Source organism: Accipiter gentilis, chromosome 26 (genome assembly GCF_929443795.1).
Source record: "Accipiter gentilis chromosome 26, bAccGen1.1, whole genome shotgun sequence".
Classification (NCBI taxonomy): domain Eukaryota; kingdom Metazoa; phylum Chordata; class Aves; order Accipitriformes; family Accipitridae; genus Astur; species Astur gentilis.
This window is the reverse complement of record NC_064905.1, coordinates 12,825,562-12,846,469: the sequence shown is the minus strand read 5'-3', so window position 1 is coordinate 12,846,469 and position 20,908 is coordinate 12,825,562. Positions and strand designations below refer to the sequence as shown.

The window sequence follows — 20,908 nt, the reverse complement described above, 5'->3', positions numbered from 1 at the left end:
CTGATGCAGCCAGGGCAAAGCAGAGCACGCTGCATTTGTGTCAGGCAGTCCCCTAGGTGCTTCCTGTGCTCTGCCTGCGTGTGTTCTGCCCCGCTGCCTTTCTGTGAGGGGGAGGGCAGATGGATGGACACCTCCTGCAGCCCAGCCTCTGCCCCTCATCCCACACACCAAAAAGGGGAAGTTGCTGAGAGAAGGAAGTCTGCCCCATGCAGTTGCTTCAGCTGCAGCAGTCACATTTTCGCCGCTGCTGGTAGCCCAAGTCCCCAGTCCTTGCGCTGGCCCATGGAGAGACCGGTGAAGGATGGGATCCTCTATGTGCAGCACTGCAAATTTGGAAAGGTAAAGGGTGGATTTGGGGCTGGGTACAGAGTTTGCCCTGATGTGTCTTGATGCCAGGTCTGGGGCTAGGCCCTTGGCAGCCTGAGAAGCGGGGACTGGAGCCGGACCCCTTGGAGCTGCCCTGGGGGGGCCCTGGGCTCTGCAGCCCCAGGAGTGGGGCTCTCCCTGTGGCTGAGGGGACTCATCCGTGCAGGCACCTGCTCAGGCTCGGCCCTACACACAGGGTCCCTCTTCTCGCTTGGTCACCGCGCGATTCGCAGTGAAACAATAAACGTGCGTTAATGAGGCGCAGCTCCAGCGTGTGTGTGGGAGCGGGGCACTGGGGCAGCGCGTGGGATGTGGTTGTGTGCCCAGCCCTCCATCAGCCTGGCCCTGGTGGGGCCAGTGCCATCTGTGGGGCAACCCTCATGGCTTGGCCTGCTGCTCTGGGCCCTCAGGGTGGGGGCACTGAGTGCCGCAGCCCTCTGGGCACAGTATGGGTGACATGGTGGGGGTCCCCACAGGGTCGAGCCAGCTCTAGGGAGCTGTGAGATGAGTGTTGGTGAAGCAGGTCCCGCTGGGGCGCTGGCCTTGCCTTAGCAGCACCCTCATCTGCCACGGCAGAGTGGCTGTGCCCCCATGGGGGGCTCGGTGGATGTGTGGGGCTAAGATCACACTCCAACCTCCCCACCAAGCGAGACCCAAGTCCTGGAGCTGAAGTGGGCAGGCCCTGCCTGCACGGGGCTGATGCCCTGTGCGTAGGAGGCAGGCAGGCTGGCGGTGGTGGGTATTTTGGGTGCTCGGCTGCATCTGGTTTCTGTAGGGCGGAGGCTCTCTTGTGCTTTTGAGGTGCGTGGGGGCATGCGCCCCCTCTATCCCATGACGGGCTGGGAAGGTGCTGGTGCCACAGAGCCTCCCCTGGGAGGAAGCGGGCTGCGAGCTGCAGGGCCTGGCTGTGCTCAGCAGATGTGAAGCTGCCGGCAGGAGCCCCAGCAGCTCAAAATGGCTTTAATTTGCATCAGGGTCTGTCCTGAGAACAGCTCAAGAGCTCAGCTGCAGTGGCGGCAGGCCGGCACTTGCAGCAGGGAACAAAGAGCAGGACCTGGTGCTCAGCGAGCCGGGAGCAAGCGTGACTCACCCAGCAAGCCATGCCGAGCTTGCTTGGGGCAAGCCCCCCCCATCTCGACCCAGCTTTGGGACTGCGCTGCTCCACAGCCCTGGGGGTTTGTACTGACCCCAGCTCTCTGTGCCTGCTTGCAGCACCCAGTGGGTGTAGGCAGGGACCCCCCCCGTACCCCCTCCTGTCCTGCATGGCTCTTTCTGAGCACTGCCTGCCCTTTATGGAGGGCAGTGCTGCGAGGCCACAGCAGGCAGCTCTTTGCTGACCGTCTTTTTCCTGCCTCTGCCCTTCCCATGCCCCAGAGGTCCTGGAGGAAGATGCGAGCCCAGCTCTTCGCTGCCAGCCCCTCCGGTGTGGCCCGCATGGAGAAGTTCGACGTGCGGGATGACGGCACAGCACTGGAGAAGAACTCCCTGCGGCGGTGCACCCGCCGGGTGATCCGCCTCTCGGACTGCGTCTCCGTGGGCCCGGCAGGCACCGAGAGCTGCCCCAAAGCCACTGCCGCCTTCTACCTCAACACCACAGAGAAGAGCTATGTGCTGGCAGCTGAGCAGCGGGATGAGTGGATCACCCAGCTCTGCCAGCTGGCCTTCCAGGTACCATGGGGTCTGGCATAGCCGGGACCCCTCGAGCTGCTCCTGTCTCGGGTGAGCCGCGGGGCTCCAGGGTAGGTGGGCAGGCAGGGAGGCTCATGCTCCCCCGGTCCATGGGTTGTGCTCACATCCCTCTGTTTCAGGGTGCAAAAGAAACGGCGCAGAGCAGTGCGAGGACGCAGCCCAACCCCACTGTCCCCATGGAGGAGAACTGCCTCTATTCCTCCTGGCAGGATCGTACGTGCAGGGGTGGCGGATAGGGCTGGGGTGGGCTCCAGCTCAGTGCTGTGGTGCTGATCCCTGCCTTGCTCTGTTCCCATAGTGACCGAATTCCCAGTGCTGGTGGTCCAGACGGATGCGGCCACCCGCTGTGGCCTGCATGGGCACTACTTGCTCTCAGCCCTTCCCCAGAGCCTGACGTTGAAGGACCCACAGTCCCGCCAGCCCCTGCTCACCTGGCCCTACCCCTTTCTCCGCAAGTTTGGCCAGGATCAGGTGCGTGCCTCCCCCCCTTCCCCCCTCCTTCCTTGGGGCAGCTGGCTGCCCAGGGTAGGTGCCAGCCTTCACCCTGCCCTCTGGCCCCACAGGCTGTCTTCTCCTTCGAAGCTGGCCGTCGCAGTGACTCTGGCGAGGGCACCTTCACCTTCAGCACCCCACGGGCCCCGGAGCTCTGCCGGGCCGTGGCCGCCGCCATTGCCTGCCAGCAGCAGGGCAAGGACATCCCGGACCTCCGCCTCTTCTGTGCCCTGGACCCCCAGCTCTCTGCACAGGGCCTCGAGCCCCAACCCTGGGGCCCTGGGTCTGAGGAACCCCAGCCTAGCCCACCACTGGGGGGGACACAGCCTGCCTCCCACCCTCCCACCAACCTCCTCCACTTCCCCCCACCGGAGCCAGAGGCCACAGGCCCCATCGTCTACGCCTCCATCGCCCGGGGCCAGCAGCCGCTCTTCATGCCGGGGCGGCCGGGCCCCACTGAGTCCTGGGCCACAGGGAAGCCACCCCCTGAGCATCTCTATGAGAACATCTTCGCTGCAGAGCCGGGTCCAGCTGGGGCAGAGGAGGAGGAGGAGGAGGAAGAAGGGCGGTGGGAGCTAGGGTGCCGCCAGGCCCCCGAGGGCCACAGCAGCGAGGCAGGCCCACTGTATGACAACCGTGCCGCCCTAGCCCAGCTCCCACGGGGTAGCCCCCAACCCCCTGAGCAGGGCTGGGGCCGTGGGGGGCAGGAGGCGCTGCCAGGGCGTTCTGGGCACAAGCCCCAGAGCAACCTCAGGGCCAAGCTGGTGCGGCTGCTCAGCCGGGAGACCCCCGGCCCGCGGGACTGGGCCTGAACCCTGGCCAGATGCGGTTTGGTGTTGCGGTTCGGTGAATAAACAGCCTGGGCCGGACTCGGCTCTGCTGCCGGTGCTTCGGGGGTCGGTCCCGGGGCCGGTGATGCGGAGTGGGGGCGGGGGCGGGGGCAGCGGGCACCTCCCCGCCAGGGGGCGCCGCCGTGCCCGCCCCGGCAGGCAGGCGCACGCGGTGATTGGCCGAGACGCCCGCCGGCTCCTCCCGCTCTCGATCCTATATAAGGTGGGGCCGGGGAGGGCGGGGGCGGTGCCCGAGTTCGAGTCCCGCGTCCGCCCGCTTTGCTCCGCTCCCCGTTGCGGCGCCGCCCGCTCGGCCCCGCTCCGCCGGGGCCCGGCCGGCCGCGGGTGAGTGAGTTGCGGGAGGGCCGGGGCGGGCCGCGGCAGAGGCTGGGGGCTCCGTCTTTTGCTGGGGGGGTGGGGTTGGGGCATGAGGGGTGGAGGGCTGAGGCCTGGGTCTGGGGAAGGCGGTTGGTTGGGGTCGGGCCCGTGTAGGGCAGGGCTGGCCCCGGGGCCGGCCGGGGAAGGGAGGCTGTGCGGGACGGGATGGGGAGCGGAGGCATGGGCCCGTGGGGCAGGGCCGGCGGCCCCTTAGGAGTAGGAGGGCTTTCCAGTCTGGGGCTGCTGGGGACGCCCAGTCCGCCCCGGCCCGGCCCCAGCCCCGCGGGGGGCTGCCTGCCCGCTCCTGGCCGCCCCGGTCCCGGCGCCTCGCTGGGGCTTGCGCGGCTGCCGGGCGCCGGGAATGCCTGACACGCAGCTTTCCCCCGGCCCTCCCGAGCGGGGAGCGGGCTGGTGTCGTCTTACACGCCTTATATAGCCCGCACCGGCCCGGGGAGAGCGGGGGCACGCTGGCCCCCGGCCCTGCTGCCTCCGCTGCCTCCCAGCTTGGGAGCCCGCTGCCCCATGCGAGGGGTGGGCACGGCACCGGGCCCCCGAAGCTGGCCCTGTCCCCCACCTGGTATTGACAGGAGGAAGGTTCTTGGGGGGGCTTCGCGGGGGCCTGGCGGCTCTTTCTAGATGAGGGGTGGCCGGGAGGCTGGGGCTGGCCCGTCTGCCCGGAGCCTTGGCCGGCTGACAGCTGTCAGCGCAGCCCTGGCAGGCAGGGGAGCGCCGGGATTCCCTGCCCGACGAAGCCCCGGCTCTGTGTGTGGAGATGGGCTCGCTCCCAGGTAGCATCTGCTCGGCCGGCTGCCGGAGCGATAGCCTGGCTGCTCTGCCAGGCGCCTCGGGTGGCATCACGCAGCTCCTGCGCTGCTGCTGCTAATTCAGCCGGCAAAAACACTTCTGGTTTCCATCCTTCCGTACCTGCTGTCGCTCCTCTGAGGTCTGAAACAGTCTCGGTTTTCAGTAGTGTGAGTTTCTGGAGTGCTGCGAGGGAGAGCGCGTCCCAGGTTTGAGAGGGGGAGAGCAGAGCCCATGGGTGCTCCACTGTGGGTGGCAGTGGGGCTGTGCCTGGCTCTCTGGCACTAGTCAGTCTTAGCCTGGGCCCCTTGGCTCTGACACTGCTGGAGGAGATGCTGATAGATTTGGGGTGCGTCCCTAACCGTGGTGTAGGATGGTCAGGGTGGAGTTACTTCTAGAAACATCAGCTGTCTTCTCCTGCCCTGTCCTGCCAGGCACAGGGCCCCCTCCTCGCCTGCTCTCCCTGCGTCGTTCCTGTGTACCCTAATACCAGGATCACACCCTCTTCCCTTGCAGAGATGGGTGACATGGAGTCCTACAAGGTGATGCTGAATGGGCCGGCGCCCTGGGGCTTCAGGCTGCAGGGCGGGAAGGATTTCAGCATGCCGCTCTCCATCTCCAGGGTAAGAGAAGCCAAGACCGGTGACACCCATCCTTCCTCCTGCCGTGGTGGCTGTGTCCAGGAGGCTGAGGCAGAGCCATGTGGGGGATGCAGATGAGCTGCGGCATTGGGAGTGCTGCGTCCTGCCCTGCCTGGCTCTGCATAGCCTCCTTGGTGCCTTATCAGCTGCAGTCCAACACAGGGGTGTTCCGGGCAGAGGACCACAGCAGAGATGTGAAATGTTGAGCAGCCTCTGCAGAGTCATTCTGGCTGCTGGGGGGGAACAGAGGAGGCCCCTTCCGGAGTGTGCCTACTGCAGGGGGAGGGGAGCTGCTCGCACTGTCTCTGAGCTGTGGGGCTGGCCTCCCGGTCTACACCCCAATGCTGGGCTCAGCATCCCGGGACCCAGCTTCTGCCCTTCTGCCCTCCCTCCTGCTGCATGGCTCCCAGCTCCATACCTGAGCTGTCCCCTGAAATGGGCAGGGAGGGGAAGAAGCCTGAGCTGCTGCCCGCTCTGCTGCCTGCGCTGGGACTTGGCTTCCTCCACAAAACCAGTCCATTTCTCCATCATGAGTGAGGCCGTTGTGCTGCTGGCTCGTTGTGGCTGAGGCACCTGGTGCGAGCTGCTCCTGGTGTGATGTTCACCCAGGCTACAAGTGTGTGCAGGTTCCTGTCCCTGGGCAGCTTGGTCCCCCGGGTGGGTGCTGGCCGTGGCTCCGGCCACGCAATTGCCTTATAAGCCTTGGAATGTGACTGCATCGTCCGTGCCGCTGACGCTTAGGCAGCTGGCACAGAGACTGCTTCTCGAAGGACAATTTTGCTCGTGGCACCAAGCACTGCGTAGGGGCCTGCCCCCGGCACGAGCCCAGCACCGCACGCCTGTCCCAGAGGGCGCGGGTCTCCGCAGCACCCCAGCGCAGAGCATGGACCCTGAGGGCACTGTGCGAGGCTTGAGTCGCCAGTGCCGCTGCCCCAGGGCCTGCTGATCTCTGCCGAGCACGCAGAGACGGCTTCAGCGAGTTTATTCTCTAAAAAATGTTTCTCTTGGCTGTGAGCCAGCACTGAACAAAGGGTCTGGTCGGGTGGAGGAGCCTCCCAGGGCAGGGGCCTCGTGAAGCAAAGGCCCTGCTGTTCGAGCAGGCCAGCACTGCCCTCAGGGCTCGGGCAACACTGCTGGCCCTGAGCAGGGCAGGCAGGAGCAGCAAGGACATTCCTGGGGGATGTATCCAGCTTTTGGGGGCTCTCTGGTGAGGCTGGGCTGTGTGATGGTGGGCTATGTCTGATGGGAAGGGGTGACCCCGTTATGCTCTGCACACCAGAGCCATCCTCAGCCCTAAAGCTCCTGTCTGGCGCATGCTGCTGTCCTTAGCCACTGCTTGCCTTGAGCAAGGACGCTGCCGGGCATGGGGCTGCCAGAGCAGGCTGGAATAAAGTGTCCTGCCCCAGCTTTGAGGACTGCAATGAGGTCATGCTCTGTAGAGCCAGGGAAGCATAGGGGGAAAGCAGCACTGGCATGTGCTTTGGCTCTTGGCTATGTCCATTGCTGTGATGCTACTGGGTGAGCTGCGAGGCTGCTTCAGCTCGGTGGTCGCGCAAAAGAGGTACCGTCCTGGTCCTCTGCACGCGTGCTTCTTGTGGCAAACTGCTCTGCTGGGGTCTTGATACCTTGGCTAGGCAGGCTGTGAGACTGTGGTCCTGAGCTGCTTGCGCTGGAGCCAGGGTAAGGGCTGGCGTCTGGGGAGCTGGATGCTGTGTGGCACATCCCGGTATTTGCTAGCCAGGGAAGACGAGAGATCCTTGGTGCTGCAGGCAGGAAGGTGCTGGGGGATGCTGCTTGGGCCTTTGTGCAGGTGTCCCACTCCCCTCTGTGCTGGGTGAGACTCTGTCTGGGGTGCCTGAGCCCTGGACAGGGGCGGCCGGTGGGCATCTTGCTGGGTGCAGTGATGGAGCCATGGGGAACAAAGGACTGGCTGGGCAGAGAGGGGAGGAAGGAAACCTTGGTTAGTGGGGCCGGGTGGGAAGCGGGAGTGCTGGCACTGCCGCGGCTCCCAGCTGAGCTGGCACCTGCTGAAGGGGTTTCCTGGCATGCCAATGCAGAGGGGGAAGGGGAACGTGGCAGTGCTGGCCGGGCTGGGTGCGGCTGCGTGACGCAGCCTGCTGCACTCTCCCCTTCCCGGGCAGCCGTGTGAAAACCTCTCCCAGCTCCCGCTCCTGCCTCCAAACCCACGCAGCCGCCCCGCGCCTTCCCCAGCCTTCCAGGGCAGCAAGCCAGGGCTTGCAGGAGTGTGGCCAGGAGCCGGCCAGCACCACTTGCCGCCCAGGGCACCCTCCTGTGCTGGGCAGGAGGAGTGGGTGCTGGGCAGCGTGGGGGCACCAGAGAGGGTACACATGTCCTGCTGGGGATGGCAGCGGGATGCAGGTGAAGCCACGCTGCATCCAGCCTAGGTGTGGGGTTTGGCCTCACCTGGAGGGCCGGTGCTGCCTTGGGGAAGGGGTGCGTGGCTCTGGGGTGGGCTGGGCTCCGCGCACAGGCAAGGAGGGGCCGGGGCTCAGCGGCAGGGATTTTTCAGCCCTCTGACGGCGCTGGGAATCTGGCTCGCTCCTTTTATGTTCATGTCGAACAGGACTTGAGGAAATACTTGGTCCAGGTCCAAGCGCCTTGAGTTCTTCCGTGCTGGAGGAGCAGGAATGGCTGCAGCCTGCCCACGTCTGTCTGTCTGTCTGTCAGTGCCTGGGAGCTGCATGCGATGCTCGGGGCCCTGCTCGCCTTTGGCTGTGCATCCCTGGCGGGAGGGGAGGGCAGCCTCTGCTTCCTGGCATGGGGCTGACGTAGAGCCATGCCGGGGGCAAGGCACATCCCCTGCACTGTGGCCAGGCAGGGGAACCCATGGCGCTGCTGCCGGCTGCCCCAGCGGGGTGAGGTCTGGGGGAGCGGCGTGGGTGGGGGTGGGTGTCTCCCTGCCCCGGGTGGGGAGCTCCCACTCCTCTGTGGGGATGAGGTAATGTCTGCGCCTGCCGGCACCGGGAGGGGAACAGGACGGGAGCGCGGGTGGCTGGGGGGAGTGCCTGGGGGGTGCCTCTCCTGTCCCCCCTCCCCACCCCAGCCAAAGAGCTGGACATGCCTGTGGTTTTGCAGCGAGACGTGGGCTGCCCGACGAGCCCTGACTCACTGTGCTCCCTTCCCACCCTGGGACCGTGGGGATGGCTGCGAGGGGTGGCTGGGCCTCCTGCCAAGGCTGAGCCAGCGCTGCCTCTGCCATTTGGTGTCATGGGGATGGGGCCCTGGGGTGCTGGCATGTCCCCCAGCCATGCCAGAGGGCAGGGGCTGGTCAGCGCCCTGGGGTAGTGCTGAGCACTACACTGCTGCCGAGGGGAAGAGGCTGCTCTGGGCCTTGCATGAGGGAGCCTGTGCCCCAGCAGACCCCTGCCCTCATGAGGACGAGGGCGTCTTTCTGCTCCTTCATCACCACTCGGCCGGCCCGGCTCTCCCTGACTCTGTCTCTCCTGCAGCTGACGCCGGGCGGGAAGGCGGCCCAGGCCGGTGTGGGAGTGGGCGACTGGCTGCTGTACATCGACGGGGAGAGCACCAGCTCCATGACGCACATTGAGGCCCAGAACAGGATCCGTGCCTGCGGGGACAGGCTCTGCCTCACCCTGAGCAGGTAGGATTTGCGGGTCATGCACACCTGGGGCCCTGATGTGGCCAGAGCAGAGCCAGGGCACTCTGCCCAGTGCCATCTCCCAGCACCACCATCTCCTGGCATCACTGCTCCTTGCTCAGAGCCTGGCATCCCCTGGCTGGGCCCAGGGGCTCTGCAGCTGCATGAGGCTTAGCCTGGCTGCTAGCCCTCGCCTGTGAGCCACAGGGCAATGCTAGCCAGCCATGGCTCCTCTCGGGTGGATGCTGCATCCCCAGGGTGCCAGTGTCCCAGCAGTGGCTGGGCCCATTCCACCACCTGCCCAGCTGTCTCCTCTCTTGCAGAGCCCAGAACCACCTGGGGAAGCCGCAGAAGGTACGTGTCGCTCCTGGCGCTGCAGCGGCAGCGCAGCCTCATCTCAGGGGAGGGGAATCTCTGAGTGGAGATGGCGAAAGGGACTTTGCTTCTGGGACCCACAAGGCTTCTGGGGGACTGGGTGTGTTTGGAGGGCTGGAAAACTCCCCTTTGGAGGAGCAACTCTGACCCCTGGCACCGCAAGGGATTGGAGGGAGGTGGGGTCTGCCCAGTGGGTGCCCAGGCCCTGGCTGCCGCCTGTCTGCGCCCCTGCCAGTGCCGGGTGTGGGCAGGGATGCAGAGGGGGCTGACGCAGGGGAGGAGGCTGGGCAGCCACAGCACAGCCTCGGGGCCCCTTGTTTGCTAGTGCTGGGGAGTGCCCTGGCATGGGGAGGCAGGGCTGGGGCCGGTGACCGGTGGCTCCTGGACTGAAGCCACCTGCATGCCTTCAGCTTCATGCCGCGGGACGGTTGCAATCGGCGTGTGTGTATGCACCACCCTGCAGCGGGCAGCAGCAAGTGTCTGAGGCACTTACTAATCCTCCAATGACCCTCGGGCCAGGCTTGTGACCTGCTGTTGCTGGGCCAGGTGCTCTGCAGAGAGAGATGCCAGCCTGGCAGAGCTCGGTATCTGAAATGCATGTGCTGTCCAGCTTTCCTACCTGGCTTCCTGCTGCACTGCCTGGCCCGGGGCTGCCCCTTGCATGCTGCTTGACGTGTGAGCCCGTGTCTGTGTGTTTTGTCTCGCTCAGGACTCACTCCCCTGCTCTGAACCCCTGAAATATAACTTCGCTCCCAGCACCGCCCTCAACAAAACAGCTCGGCCCTTCGGGGCCGGCTCGCCTCCGAACCCACGGCCTGGGCTGGTGACGAAACCCGTGACGTACGCGCCCCTGGCGCCCGCCTGCACCCCCCAACACAATGGGTATGTTGCTGTCTGTCCTGCTCCCTGAGGATTGGGGGGAGCCTGCTGCCCGGCCCTGCTGCGCCTTGCATGCCAGGCACCCATGGGTGGGAGTGGGCAACAGTGCCTGTGCCAGGGTCCCCCGATGGCTGGTGCTGAGGTGGCACAACAGGACTGTCACGCGTGGGGGGACACAGCCACGCACGTGCTGGTCCCTTGTTTGGGGACGTGTCAGCCTGTGGGGAGTCCTGTGGGGCATGGCATGGCAATCGTATCAGGACACTCGCTGGTGTCTGCAGTGGTAGGGAAGCTGTGTCTGTGTTGTGGCCACCAGCCAGCGCCTGCCCAGGGATGCCCTGCCAGTCCTCTGGCTGCCAGGACAGGCTGGGCAAAGTGAAGCCCTTGAGCCCTGTACAGCGCTGTCCTTGCCCTGCTTGCAGGGAAAGAAGCTCCCACATCTGCGGGCTGCCCAGCCGGCTGCCGTGTGTCCTGCAGCTGCCAGTCCCTGCCCCTCCTGCTGAGAGCTGCCATGGCGCCTTGAAACTGGGGAATGTGGGGGGATATGGCCCTGGCTGTCTTGGGCACCCAGGCCTGTTTTGGGGGGCTGAGGGAGGCATGGTCTGGTCCATTGGTGTCTGCCTTTGCGTCCCAGTGTGCTCCCAGCCCTGGGTGAGCTGGGCATGAGTCTCGGGGGTAGGGGGACTGGTATAGGCCATAGGTGAGCTCTGGAAACTTCTCGGGTGCTGCGGGTCTAACTTCACCTTCCTTTTTCTTTCTTTCTCTCCTCCCTTTCTCTTTCCCTCTCCCCTACAGGTGCTGAGCCTTGACAAGTCAGTAAGCCTTTTGCCTGCTCTTTCTATCCTTCCTGCATGCCTCTTCCCTGCTAGTGCTCTGATCTCCGGGGCAGGGCCAGCCCGGGGACAGGCAGCACGCACTGCTCTGACCGTGTGGGTGGGTCATTCCTGGCACCAAGCTGTCCCTAGCCTGAAGGGCAAGCGCTGCCTGTCTCTGCCAGCTGCCGGGGCCCTGGAGCATCCTTGTGTGTGATTCCCTTCCCTCCTCCCTGAGATGTGGCTTGACTGAGTGAGGGCTGGCCAGGGCATGCTGCCCAGAGCCAGGCAGGCGGGTAGCACTGCCATGGGCACCGTTCATTGGGCTCTCATGCAGCTGCCCTGCCAGTAGTTTTTTTGACCTTGGCTTATTCTTGCCCTGTCCTTTCCCCTCCTGGCCCTTGGGGCCAGTCTCAGACTGCCAGGAATCATGGTCAGTCCTGAGTCAGTCCTTAATGGGCCCTTCCTACATGGAGGAGGAGTAGGGGGTGTGGGCAGTAAGGCAACGTGCGGCGTCTCAGGTACTGGTGTGCTAAGGTTCTGTGCTGGGGGAGGTGTGGGGCAGCCCCGGGGAGGTGATGCTATGGGGATCTGTCAGACTTGACAGACGAATCTGTGACTCACAGGCAGCCCCCGCAGCCGCTGGAGCCCCCCAGCACCTCCATGTGCGACCCTGTGAAGTTGCGGCTGATAGAGGACGCTGAGGACTGGCAGCCCCATACCGGGACCTCCCAGTCCCGTTCCTTCCGCAAACTGGCCCGGCTGATGGGCACAGATGGCAGTAAGTTCCCATAGGGCCCGGCACTACCTGGCTGCCTGGGGGTGACCAGCTTTGCCAGGGCAACTGGAGCCGGATAAAGGCTGTGGTGTATCGTGGCACTGGAGTGTTAGTTTTGGCCCCGTGTCGCCCCTTTAGGGCGACTGAGCCAGTGGGAGCTACTGGGGCTGCGCATGGGCTCATGGTGCTGCCTCGGGACTGGGGCTGTGCTCTGCCCCGTGGCCAGGCAGGGCTGTGCATTGGGGTAGGAGGGCGGTGGGAGGAGAGGTTGGTTTTCTTGCCTTTCCCCTTCTACTGTCCCTGGGCCATGGTTGCCGCAGACTGACTCTGTCTCCTCCTTTCTCTCCTGCTGCACTCAGTGGAGGATCATGAGGATGAGCTTGTTAAAAAGCCCAGGTAAGGGGAGCGTGTGCCAGGGCTGCAGCAGGAGCCATGAGGACCACCACCTGGGGCTCAGCCCACCTGGCTGGTTTGCACTCACTGCTTGCAGTGACTCCAGGGAAGCTCTTTACCCTGTTGTTTCTTCTCTCCTCTCTTCCTTCTCCTCTGTCCTCCTGTTCCCTCTCTGTCCTCTCCGTCTCCTCAGAACCGAGCTGCTGGCAGAGCTGCAGAGCCTGCCCTGTGCTCGCCCTGCGACAGGCACCGCTAGTGCTCAGCCGCTGCTCTGACCGTCACCTTGTGAGGGTCCTGTCCAGGCACCCACCTGCCAGGCAGGCTGTCCCCAAACGGGGTGTCCCTGTGCTGGGCAGGATCTGCTGGGCACTGCTGTCACTAAGCTGGGGAGTCTGAGCTGCACCATTGCTTCTTGAGAAAACGGCATCTGGACAAGGCTGGTGACACCGGCAACGCTTTGCTGGGGGTCTTGGGAGGTGCTGGGCAGTGCCTGGACCTGGGGCACAACGTCCTGTGAGCCTGATGTGGGGCTGCGGGGCAGCTGGGCAGAGTTGGGTGAGTGTCACCGGCTTTTCTGTGGGGGGTGGCTGGGAGGCTGGTCTGCAGTGAATGCTGCCAGCTTCTCTGTGGGGCTGCAGGTGTGTATGGGGGGGATGCACTGAGCCGTGGGTCAAACATTGACATTTGTGCCGCCATTTTTTCCGATGCCGCAGGGACACCCGTGGGTCTGGCTGGGGCACAGGGGAGCAGTGGTGAGTGTTGGGGTGTGGTATGGGGGTCAGTGTGTTTGAGGGCACCTTCCAGAGCGTTGCCTTGTGCCATGGTGCCGGGCAGGGTACCTGCTTGGTGCCAGATGAGCACCTGCCCTCTGTCACTCGCAGGCAGCCCCCGCAGCCGCTGGAGCCCCCCAGCACCCCCGTGTGCGATCCTGGAAAGTTGAGGCTGATGGAGGATGCTGAGGACTGGCAGCCCCACACCGGCACCTCCCAGTCCCGCTCCTTCCGCAAACTGGCCCGGCTGATGGGTACAGATGGCAGTAAGTTCCCATAGGGCCTGGTGCTGCCTGGGGGTGCCAGACTTTGCTGGGGTAGCAAGAACCTGGTAGAGAATGTGGGGTGATGAGACACCAGCAGCTTAATTTTTGCCCTAAGTCAACCCTTCAGGGTGGCTGAGGTGTCTGGGGCTGTGCCTGGGCTCATGGTAGTGCCCAGGGCTGAGCTTGTGCTCTGCCCTGTGGCCAGGCAGGGCTGGGTGTTGGGGCAGGAGGGCAGTGGGAGGAGAGGTTGGTTTTCCTGCCTTTCCCTTCCCTTTCCTTCCCTTCCTACTGTGCCTGGGCCTTGGTTGCTGCAGACTGACTCTGTCTCCTCCTTTCTCTCCTGCTGCACTCAGTGGAGGATCGTGAGGATGAGCTTGTTAAAAAGCCCAGGTAAGGGGAGCGTGTGCCAGCGCTGCAGCAGGAGCTGTATACAGGGCTGCATGTCCCAGGCAGGATTCTGGGCATGACTGGCACTGAGCTGGGGAGGCTGAGCTGCACCGTGGCCTCTGGGGCAAACAGGTTCTGGAGGAGGCTGGAGGCCTTGGGAGGAGCTGGCTTAGTGGTGTTGGGATGTTCTGGGCAGTGCACAGACCTTGGGTAGAAGGGCCCCATGAGTCCAGCGTGGGCTGCAGGCTGGCTGGGCACAGCTGGGTGAGAGCTACTGGCTGGTTTGCCCTCGCTGCTTGCCATGACTCCAGGGAAGCTCTTTACCCTGTTGTTTCTTCTCTCCTCGTCTGTCCTCCCATTCCCTCTCTGTCCTCTCCCCAGAGCCGAGCTGTTGGTGGAGCTGCAGAGCCTGCCCTGTGCTTACCCTGCGACGGGCACTGCCAGTGCTCAGCCGCTGCTCTGACTGTCACCTTGTGAGGGTCCTGTCCAGGCACCTACCTGCCAGGCAGGCTGTCCCCAAATGGGTTGTCCCTGTGCTGGGCAGGACCCTCTGGGCACTGCCAGCACCAAGCTGAGGAGGCCAAACCGCAGCATAGTGTCCTGGACACAGTGGGTGGGGGCAGCTGGTGGCACTGGCAACACCTTGCTGGGGGTGATGGGGGGTGCTGGGCAGTGCCTGGACATGGAGCGTGATGTCCTGTGGGGCGGCTGCAAGGCTGGTCTGGAGTGAATGCTGCCGGCATCTTCGTGGGGCTCGTGCCTCTGTGAGGCTGGGGATGTGTGCAGGAGGGATGGACTGAGACATTGACTATTGTGCCGCCATTTTTCCAATGCCACAGGGATGCATCTGGGTCTGGCTGGGGCACAGGGGAGCAGCGGTGAGTGCTGGGGTCTGGCAAGGAGGTTGGCATGTGTAAGAGCACCTTTGGGAGCACTGCCCTGTGCCAAGGCAGGGTACATGCTTGGTGCCAGCTAAGCGCCTGCCCTCTGTCACTCACAGGCAGCCTCCGCAGCTGCTGGAGCCCCCCAGTACCCCTGTGTGTGACCCTGTGAAGTTGCAGCTGATAGAGGATGCTGAGGACTGGCAGCCCCGCACTGGGACCTCCCAGTCCCGTTCCTTCTGCAAACTGGCCCGGCTGATGGGCACAGACAGCAGTGAGTTCCCGCGGGGCCCGGCGCTACCTGGCTGCTTGCAGTGCCAGACTTTGCCTGGGCTGCTGGAGTGCAGCAGAGGCTGTGTCAGGGCACTGGAGCATTGGGTTTGGCCCCTTTTGGCCCCTCTGAGGCGGCTGAGCTGTGGGTGCTGCCCAGAGCTGAGTGTGGGCTTATGGTGCTGCTGCAGGACTGGTTTTGTGCTCTGCCCTGTGGCCAGGCAGGGCTGGGTGTTGGGGCAGGAGGGCAGTGGGAGGAGAGGTTGGTTTTCCTGCCTTTCCCTTCCCTTTCCTTCCCTTCCTACTGTGCCTGGGCCTTGGTTGCTGCAGACTGACTCTGTCTCCTCCTTTCTCTCCTGCTGCACTCAGTGGAGGATCGTGAGGATGAGCTTGTTAAAAAGCCCAGGTAAGGGGAGCGTGTGCCAGCGCTGCAGCAGGAGCTGTATACAGGGCTGCATGTCCCAGGCAGGATTCTGGGCATGACTGGCACTGAGCTGGGGAGGCTGAGCTGCACCGTGGCCTCTGGGGCAAACAGGTTCTGGAGGAGGCTGGAGGCCTTGGGAGAAGCTGGCTTAGTGGTGTTGGGATGTTCTGGGCAGTGCACAGACCTTGGGTAGAAGGGCCCCATGAGTCCAGCGTGGGCTGCAGGCTGGCTGGGCAAAGCTGGGTGAGAGCTACTGGCTGGTTTGCCCTCGCTGCTTGCTGTGACTCCAGGGAAGCTCTTTACCCTGTTGTTTCTTCTCTCCTCGTCTGTCCTCCCATTCCCTCTCTGTCCTCTCCCCAGAGCCGAGCTGTTGGTGGAGCTGCAGAGCCTGCCCTGTGCTTACCCTGCGACGGGCACTGCCAGTGCTCAGCCGCTGCTCTGACTGTCACCTTGTGAGGGTCCTGTCCAGGCACCCACCTGCCAGGCAGGCTGTCCCCAGACGGGTTGTCCTTACAGGGGGTTGTCCCTGTGCCGAGTGTGCCGGGCAGGACCCTCTGGGCACTGCCAGCACCAAGCTGAGGAGGCCAAACCGCAGCATAGTGTCCTGGACACAGTGGGTGGGGGCAGCTGGTGGCACTGGCAACACCTTGCTGGGGGTGATGGGGGGTGCTGGGCAGTGCCTGGACATGGAGCGTGATGTCCTGTGGGGCGGCTGCAAGGCTGGTCTGGAGTGAATGCTGCCGGCATCTTCGTGGGGCTCGTGCCTCTGTGGGGCCGGGGATATGTACAGGTAGGATGCACTGAGCTATGCATCTGCCATTGACTATTGTGCCGCCATTTTTCTAATGCCACAGGGATGCCCGTGGGTCTGGCTGGGGCACAGGGCAGCGGTGGTGAGTGCCGGGGTCTGGCAAGGGGGTTGACGTGTGTGAGGGTGCCTTTTGGAGTGCTCCCCTGTGCTAAAGCAGGGTTTATGCTTGGTGCCAGCTGAGCGCCTGCCCTCTGTCACTCGCAGGCAGCCCCCACAGCCGCTGGAGCCCCCCAGCACCCCCGACCGCGATCCCGGAAAGTTGCGGCTTATGGAGGATGCTGAGGACTGGCAGCCCCACACCGGCACCTCCCAGTCCCGCTCCTTCCGCAAACTGGCCCGGCTGATGGGCACAGACAGCAGTAAGTTCCCATAGGGCCTGGTGCTGCCTGGCTGCCCAGGGGGTGCCAGACTTTGCTGGGGTAGCAAGAACCTGGTAGAGGCTGTGGGGTGATGTGGCAGCAGGGGCTTTGGTTTTGGTTTTCGGCTGAGCCAAGAGAAGCTGCCCTGGACTGCGTGTGGCACAGGCCCTGTGTGGGTACGTGGTGGTACTGCTGGGCTGGGGCTGTGCTCTGCCCCGTGGCCAGGCAGGGCTGTGTGTTGGGGCAGGACGGTGGTGGGAGGAGAGGTCGGTTTTCCTGCCTTTCCCTTCCTGGGAAAGGAGTCCCCGGGCCTCGGTCACTGCAGACTGACTTTGTCTCCTCCTTTCTGTCCTGCTGCGCTCAGTGGAGGATCATGATGATGTGTTTGTTAAAAAGCCCAGGTAAGGGGAGTGTGCACTAGGGGAGTGTGCACCAGGGCGGCAGCAGGAGCTATGGGGCTGCATGTCCCGGGCAGGACCTGCTGGGCATTGCTGGCACCGAGCGGGGGATGCTGAGCTGTGCTGTGGTGTCCCAGACTCAGCAGGTCAGGGGCAGCTGGTGGCACTGGCAAAACCTTGTTGGGGGTGTTGGGATGTTTGGGCAGCACCTGGACCTGGGGCACAACGTCCCATGAGCTTGGCGTTGGGCTGCAGGGTGACTGGGCAGAGTTGGGTGAGTGTCACCAGCTTCTCCCTGTGTGGCGACAGGGAAGGGAGCCGATGCTGGTGGGGGGCTGTTCCTTGCCCTTTGCAGCCTGGCAGGGGTGGTGCACAGCGCCCGTTTTTTTGCCTTCGCCTCTCCACAATGCCTCCTGCCCTGGCACCGTGATCGTTGGGTCCTAGCCCTGCTCGGTTTACTCTGCTATAAATAAATGTTCCTGGTTTTGTAGCCGTATCCTCCTTGTCTTTGCTCTGGAGAGGCACAGAGCCACCAGCTCTCCCTCTGTCCCTGTCCCCACTCTCAGGTGGGCTGTGCCTCTCTGGCCCTGGCTTGCCCTGCCTGCTCCCAAGCCCAGTGCTGGCAGCCTGCTGGGGGGCACAGGCCTTGCCCCTCCCAGGACCAGCCTGGCCCTGCCTAGCCGGCAGAGGTGGCAGAGCCCTACCTGTCCCCAGCTCTGCTGGAGCTGGACCCCAGGGCTCCCTGTGCCAGGTCAGGTCCAAGCCCCTCTGCACCCCAATGAGGCTGGGGGCGACCATTGTGTGTGAGCAGATAGCTGGGGTTTGTGTGGTCCCCAGGATCCCTGATCAGTCTGGAGCAGTCCAGAGCTGGCTGTGGGACCCCAGCAGGCCTGTGCTCCTTCCCACCGCTCCCCAGACCACCACAGTGGGTGCCAAAGACCCTGAGGGTGCTGTGTCTTCGCAGGGCTGAAGGCGCTTGGCTTGGTACCCCATCACCAAACCAGCTACCAACTGGGCACGGGGGCTTGGCTGGCTCCTGCCTGCTTGTTAGGGTGGGGGGCCCCTGCCTGCACACACGGGGCAGCGGGGGGGCGAGCAGGGCAGGGTGGATTAACTGCTTGTTCTGTAGCCAGGTCTCCGTGCTCGACCCATCCCCGGGAGCAGCAATGAAGACTGAGCCGGGACTGGGTGAGCAAAACATTTCCTCTGGGCTTGGGGGTAGAGGCACAGGGGCACTTGGGGATGCTGCTTCGCCAGCCACAGGCACTGGGGGAGGCTGCCGAGGGATCGGGAGCACTGTCCTGGAGACTTGTGTGTGCATGCAGGCCCCAGGACCCCCGCCACCACCCCCGGCCCTGCCAGTCGCCCACCCTGGGCTGTGGACCCCTCGTTCGCCGAGCGCTATGCCCCGGACAAGACGAGCACGGTGGTGAGCAAGCACAGCCAGCCGGCCACGCCGACCCCCATGCAGAACCGCAGCTCCATCGTGCAGGCAGCCCAGCAAGTCCCCGAAGGGCCCGGCCGCACACCCCTCTGCTACAAGTGCAACAAGGTCATCAGGTGAGCCCTGGCCACCACCGCCGCCATGCCAGCGTCCTGGGCCCCAGCATGGCTGACGTGGCTCTGTCCTGCCACAGGGGACGCTACCTGGTGGCGCTGGGACATTATTACCACCCCGAGGAGTTCACCTGCTGCCAGTGCAGGAAGGTGCTGGATGAGGGTGGCTTCTTTGAGGAGAAAGGCTCCATCTTCTGCCCCAAGTGCTACGACACTCGCTATGCACCCAGCTGCGCCAAGTGCAAGAAGAAGATCACTGGGGTGAGTGTCCCTCAGCCTGCCCCACATCTCCTGTCTTTGCTCCCTGCTCACCTACAGGTGCCTGGCTCTGTCCCATCTCATCCCATGGGATCTCTTGTCCCTTTCTGCCCTGGCTGGGGCTCCCCTGCAGTGCAGGGTGCTCCTGCCCCCAGCTGACAGCAGTTCCCCTCCAGGAGGTCATGCATGCACTGAAGATGACCTGGCACGTGCAGTGCTTCACGTGCGCCGCCTGCAAAACTCCCATCCGTAACCGTGCCTTCTACATGGAGGAGGGGCAGCCCTACTGCGAGAGAGGTAGGACCCAGGGACCCCATGTGTCACCCCCCCCATGGCCCTGGGGCACCAGGCACTGTTGGGGCTCAGCAGCTGCCCACAGGCGTGGGGTGTGAGCTGCCATGCACTGAGGGGCTCCCCCTGGGCCATGGGGAATGCAGGGACCCCCCTCCTGCAGGCCTGAGCCCTCCATCCCTGTCCTCCCCTGCTGCCGGGTAGTGCCGTGCTCCCATGTTGCCATGGCGATGACGGAGGATGTACATCAAAGGCGAGTGCTGCATCCTGGGAGATGAGGTTTGCCTCCTCCCTGCAGCGCGGTGGCAGCCGGGGCCACTCTGCACGGCACAAGCATCTCACTCGGGTGTCTCGGGCACCGTGCCCCCGGGGCTGGCAGCGAGTTGTCCCCAGGCTGTGCCTGTGGGCTCCTGGCTGTGCTCCAGCCCTGCTTCCCTGGATGAGGGGCTGCGGTGCCAGGGAATGCTGACCTGGGCTCTGCCTCTCCTCGCAGACTACGAGAAGATGTTTGGCACCAAGTGCCGCGGCTGTGACTTCAAGATCGATGCTGGGGACCGGTTCCTGGAGGCGCTGGGGTTCAGCTGGCACGACACTTGCTTCGTCTGTGCGGTGAGCCATGTGCATCCCTCCCCAGCTGCTGGTGGGGGCTGTGACTCTCCCTGGCAGTCATGCCCTGCGTGGGGTATGCCAGCAGCACGGGGTCCCTGGTGCCATGAGGTTTTCCTCACTTGTGTCTGTGCTGGTGCCTTGGGAGCCTGCTCTGAGCCTCTGCTCCCTGGTGTCTGTGCAACAACCAGTGCTGAACCCTGGGCTGTGGGGGGCACCTGGGGCCTGGGTCAGCCCCCCGTGACCTGACCACCTGTGCTCTCCTCCCCAGATCTGCCAGACCAACCTGGAAGGGAAGACGTTCTACTCCAAGAAGGACAAGCCGCTCTGCAAGAGCCATGCTTTCTCCCACGTGTGAGGGGCGGGAGTTCAGTTGTGCCCACGCGTGCCCCTGGCCCTGCATGCTCCTCTTCCCCCCCCCCCCTGCCCCAACCTCCGCTGACCCCAGGGAGCCAGGCTGGGCCCTCACCCCTTCCCCTTGCTCCTGCCTCTTTCCTAGTAGCTCCTGGTCTGGCTCCAGCAAGAGGCAGCACTGGGTCCTGAGCCCCTTATAGCTGTGTGGCTTCTTCTGCACCCCCCCGACTGGCCCTAGGAGCCCCGGTAAGGGGACACTGCATGGGTCTCCTGCTCCCCAGCCACACAGTGTGGTAGCCACAGCGGTACCGAGGCTGGCACAGCAGGGCTGCTCCCTTGCTTAGCTGGGGCTCGGCTGCCTAGCAGCTCAGCAGCGCCGGGGCAGGGATGCTCCCCTATAGAACATCCCTAAGAGGGTGAAGACCAGCCCCCTGCCAGGCTCTCCCTGCCTTCCCTGCTGCGTGCTTAGTGTGTGGGGCTGGAGACCCGGCCCTGCTCCCCTGCCAGGGCCCTACCCGCACAACCCCCCCGGCCACCTTGCAACCTGCTGCGGTGGCTTCCTACCCCAGCTGAGTGCCAGAGGGGTCTGTGCCTTGTGTCCCCCCACCCAGCTGGCCTGCTGCTCCCCTGGGGCTGGCGTGCGGCAGCACCCCCAGCCCAGCCGTGCCGGGGAGCAGGGCAGCGTGCCAAGGCCACCCCAGCCATGGGCTGGCAGTGCGTGCTGATGGCCGGCCGGCTGGCCGGCTCCTGCGAGGCTCGGGCACGGCTTCCTACCAAAGAGCGCTCTGCCACTGCCGTCCCAGGCCTGTAAATGCCTCTCCCAAACCCACACTCTCCGGTTGGGCTGCCGCTGATGTAGCCACGGTGCTTTTAGTGCCTTTAATAAACACTTCTCTGCAAGTGCCGGCTGTCTCGAGGCCTGTGGTTTCGCTGGGTGAAGTGCGGCCGGCTGGGAAGGTCATGCTCAGCCCTTGCCCCACTCGCCCCCTGGGCCTGAGTCAGCTCCTTCCAGCTTTCTGGGGAAAATCTTTGCCTCTGATCTCCCCTCCTCTGCCTGACCCCTCATGTCACCTGGGTCATCCCTCTCTGTAGCAGGCAGGACAGCTAATGGAGGCGGTAATTAATCTGGGGGGCAAAGCTGCAGCAAGGGGCAATGGGGCAGGTGGTGGACCCTGCAGGGGGGTCCCTGCTTGCCTGGCGGTGTTCCCCAGTCCCTGCTGTGC

At 64.5% G+C, this 20,908-nt stretch overlaps 2 protein-coding genes across 15 annotated transcripts; both read left to right on the top strand.

Moving 5' to 3' along the window:
* Nucleotides 1-2: 2 nt before the first annotated feature.
* DOK3 (docking protein 3) lies at nucleotides 3-3,537 on the top strand. 2 transcript variants are annotated; one of them, XM_049829220.1, is made up of 6 exons: nucleotides 252-339; nucleotides 1,341-1,541; nucleotides 1,741-2,034; nucleotides 2,175-2,268; nucleotides 2,354-2,526; nucleotides 2,619-3,537. In XM_049829220.1, the coding sequence occupies exons 2-6, from the start codon at nucleotides 1,467-1,469 to the stop codon at nucleotides 3,357-3,359; spliced, it is 1,377 nt and encodes a 458-aa protein (XP_049685177.1). In that variant the 5' UTR covers nucleotides 252-339; nucleotides 1,341-1,466; the 3' UTR covers nucleotides 3,360-3,537. The 2 variants fall into 2 exon arrangements, with proteins under 2 accessions (XP_049685175.1, XP_049685177.1); XM_049829218.1 differs by lacking the exon at nucleotides 1,341-1,541 and having other exon boundaries at nucleotides 3-339; nucleotides 2,619-3,483.
* A 61-nt stretch (nucleotides 3,538-3,598) lies between these two features.
* PDLIM7 (PDZ and LIM domain 7) lies at nucleotides 3,599-20,589 on the top strand. Of its 13 annotated transcripts, none has more exons than XM_049829206.1 (18): nucleotides 3,599-3,722; nucleotides 5,073-5,179; nucleotides 8,668-8,819; nucleotides 9,140-9,170; nucleotides 10,866-10,882; nucleotides 12,935-13,089; nucleotides 13,443-13,479; nucleotides 14,316-14,354; nucleotides 14,477-14,631; nucleotides 14,997-15,033; nucleotides 16,067-16,221; nucleotides 16,586-16,622; nucleotides 17,749-17,807; nucleotides 17,945-18,179; nucleotides 18,257-18,437; nucleotides 18,611-18,731; nucleotides 19,219-19,334; nucleotides 19,603-20,589. In XM_049829206.1, exons 2-18 carry the CDS (start codon nucleotides 5,075-5,077, stop codon nucleotides 19,687-19,689), a joined length of 1,719 nt encoding a protein of 572 aa, XP_049685163.1. In that variant the 5' UTR covers nucleotides 3,599-3,722; nucleotides 5,073-5,074; the 3' UTR covers nucleotides 19,690-20,589. The 13 variants fall into 13 exon arrangements, with proteins under 13 accessions (XP_049685163.1, XP_049685162.1, XP_049685160.1 ...); XM_049829205.1 differs by lacking the exons at nucleotides 12,935-13,089; nucleotides 13,443-13,479 and adding exons at nucleotides 11,509-11,663; nucleotides 12,020-12,056; XM_049829203.1 differs by lacking the exons at nucleotides 10,866-10,882; nucleotides 12,935-13,089; nucleotides 13,443-13,479 and adding exons at nucleotides 9,901-10,073; nucleotides 11,509-11,663; nucleotides 12,020-12,056.
* The last annotated feature ends 319 nt before the right edge of the window (nucleotides 20,590-20,908 follow it).

Excerpts from the sequence above, each read along its gene's own strand:
- PDLIM7 (XM_049829203.1), top strand. The coding sequence starts at position 5,075 with ATGGGTGACATGGAGTCCTACAAGGTGATGCTGAATGGGCCGGCGCCC. Across the intron at positions 18,438-18,610 it reads GCAAGAAGAAGATCACTGGG|GAGGTCATGCATGCACTGAA; the intron begins GTGAGTGTCCCT and ends GTTCCCCTCCAG. Across the intron at positions 19,335-19,602 it reads ACACTTGCTTCGTCTGTGCG|ATCTGCCAGACCAACCTGGA; the intron begins GTGAGCCATGTG and ends TCTCCTCCCCAG.
- DOK3 (XM_049829218.1), top strand. The coding sequence starts at position 4 with ATGCAGCCAGGGCAAAGCAGAGCACGCTGCATTTGTGTCAGGCAGTCC. Across the intron at positions 340-1,740 it reads AGCACTGCAAATTTGGAAAG|AGGTCCTGGAGGAAGATGCG; the intron begins GTAAAGGGTGGA and ends CCCATGCCCCAG. Across the intron at positions 2,035-2,174 it reads TCTGCCAGCTGGCCTTCCAG|GGTGCAAAAGAAACGGCGCA; the intron begins GTACCATGGGGT and ends CCTCTGTTTCAG.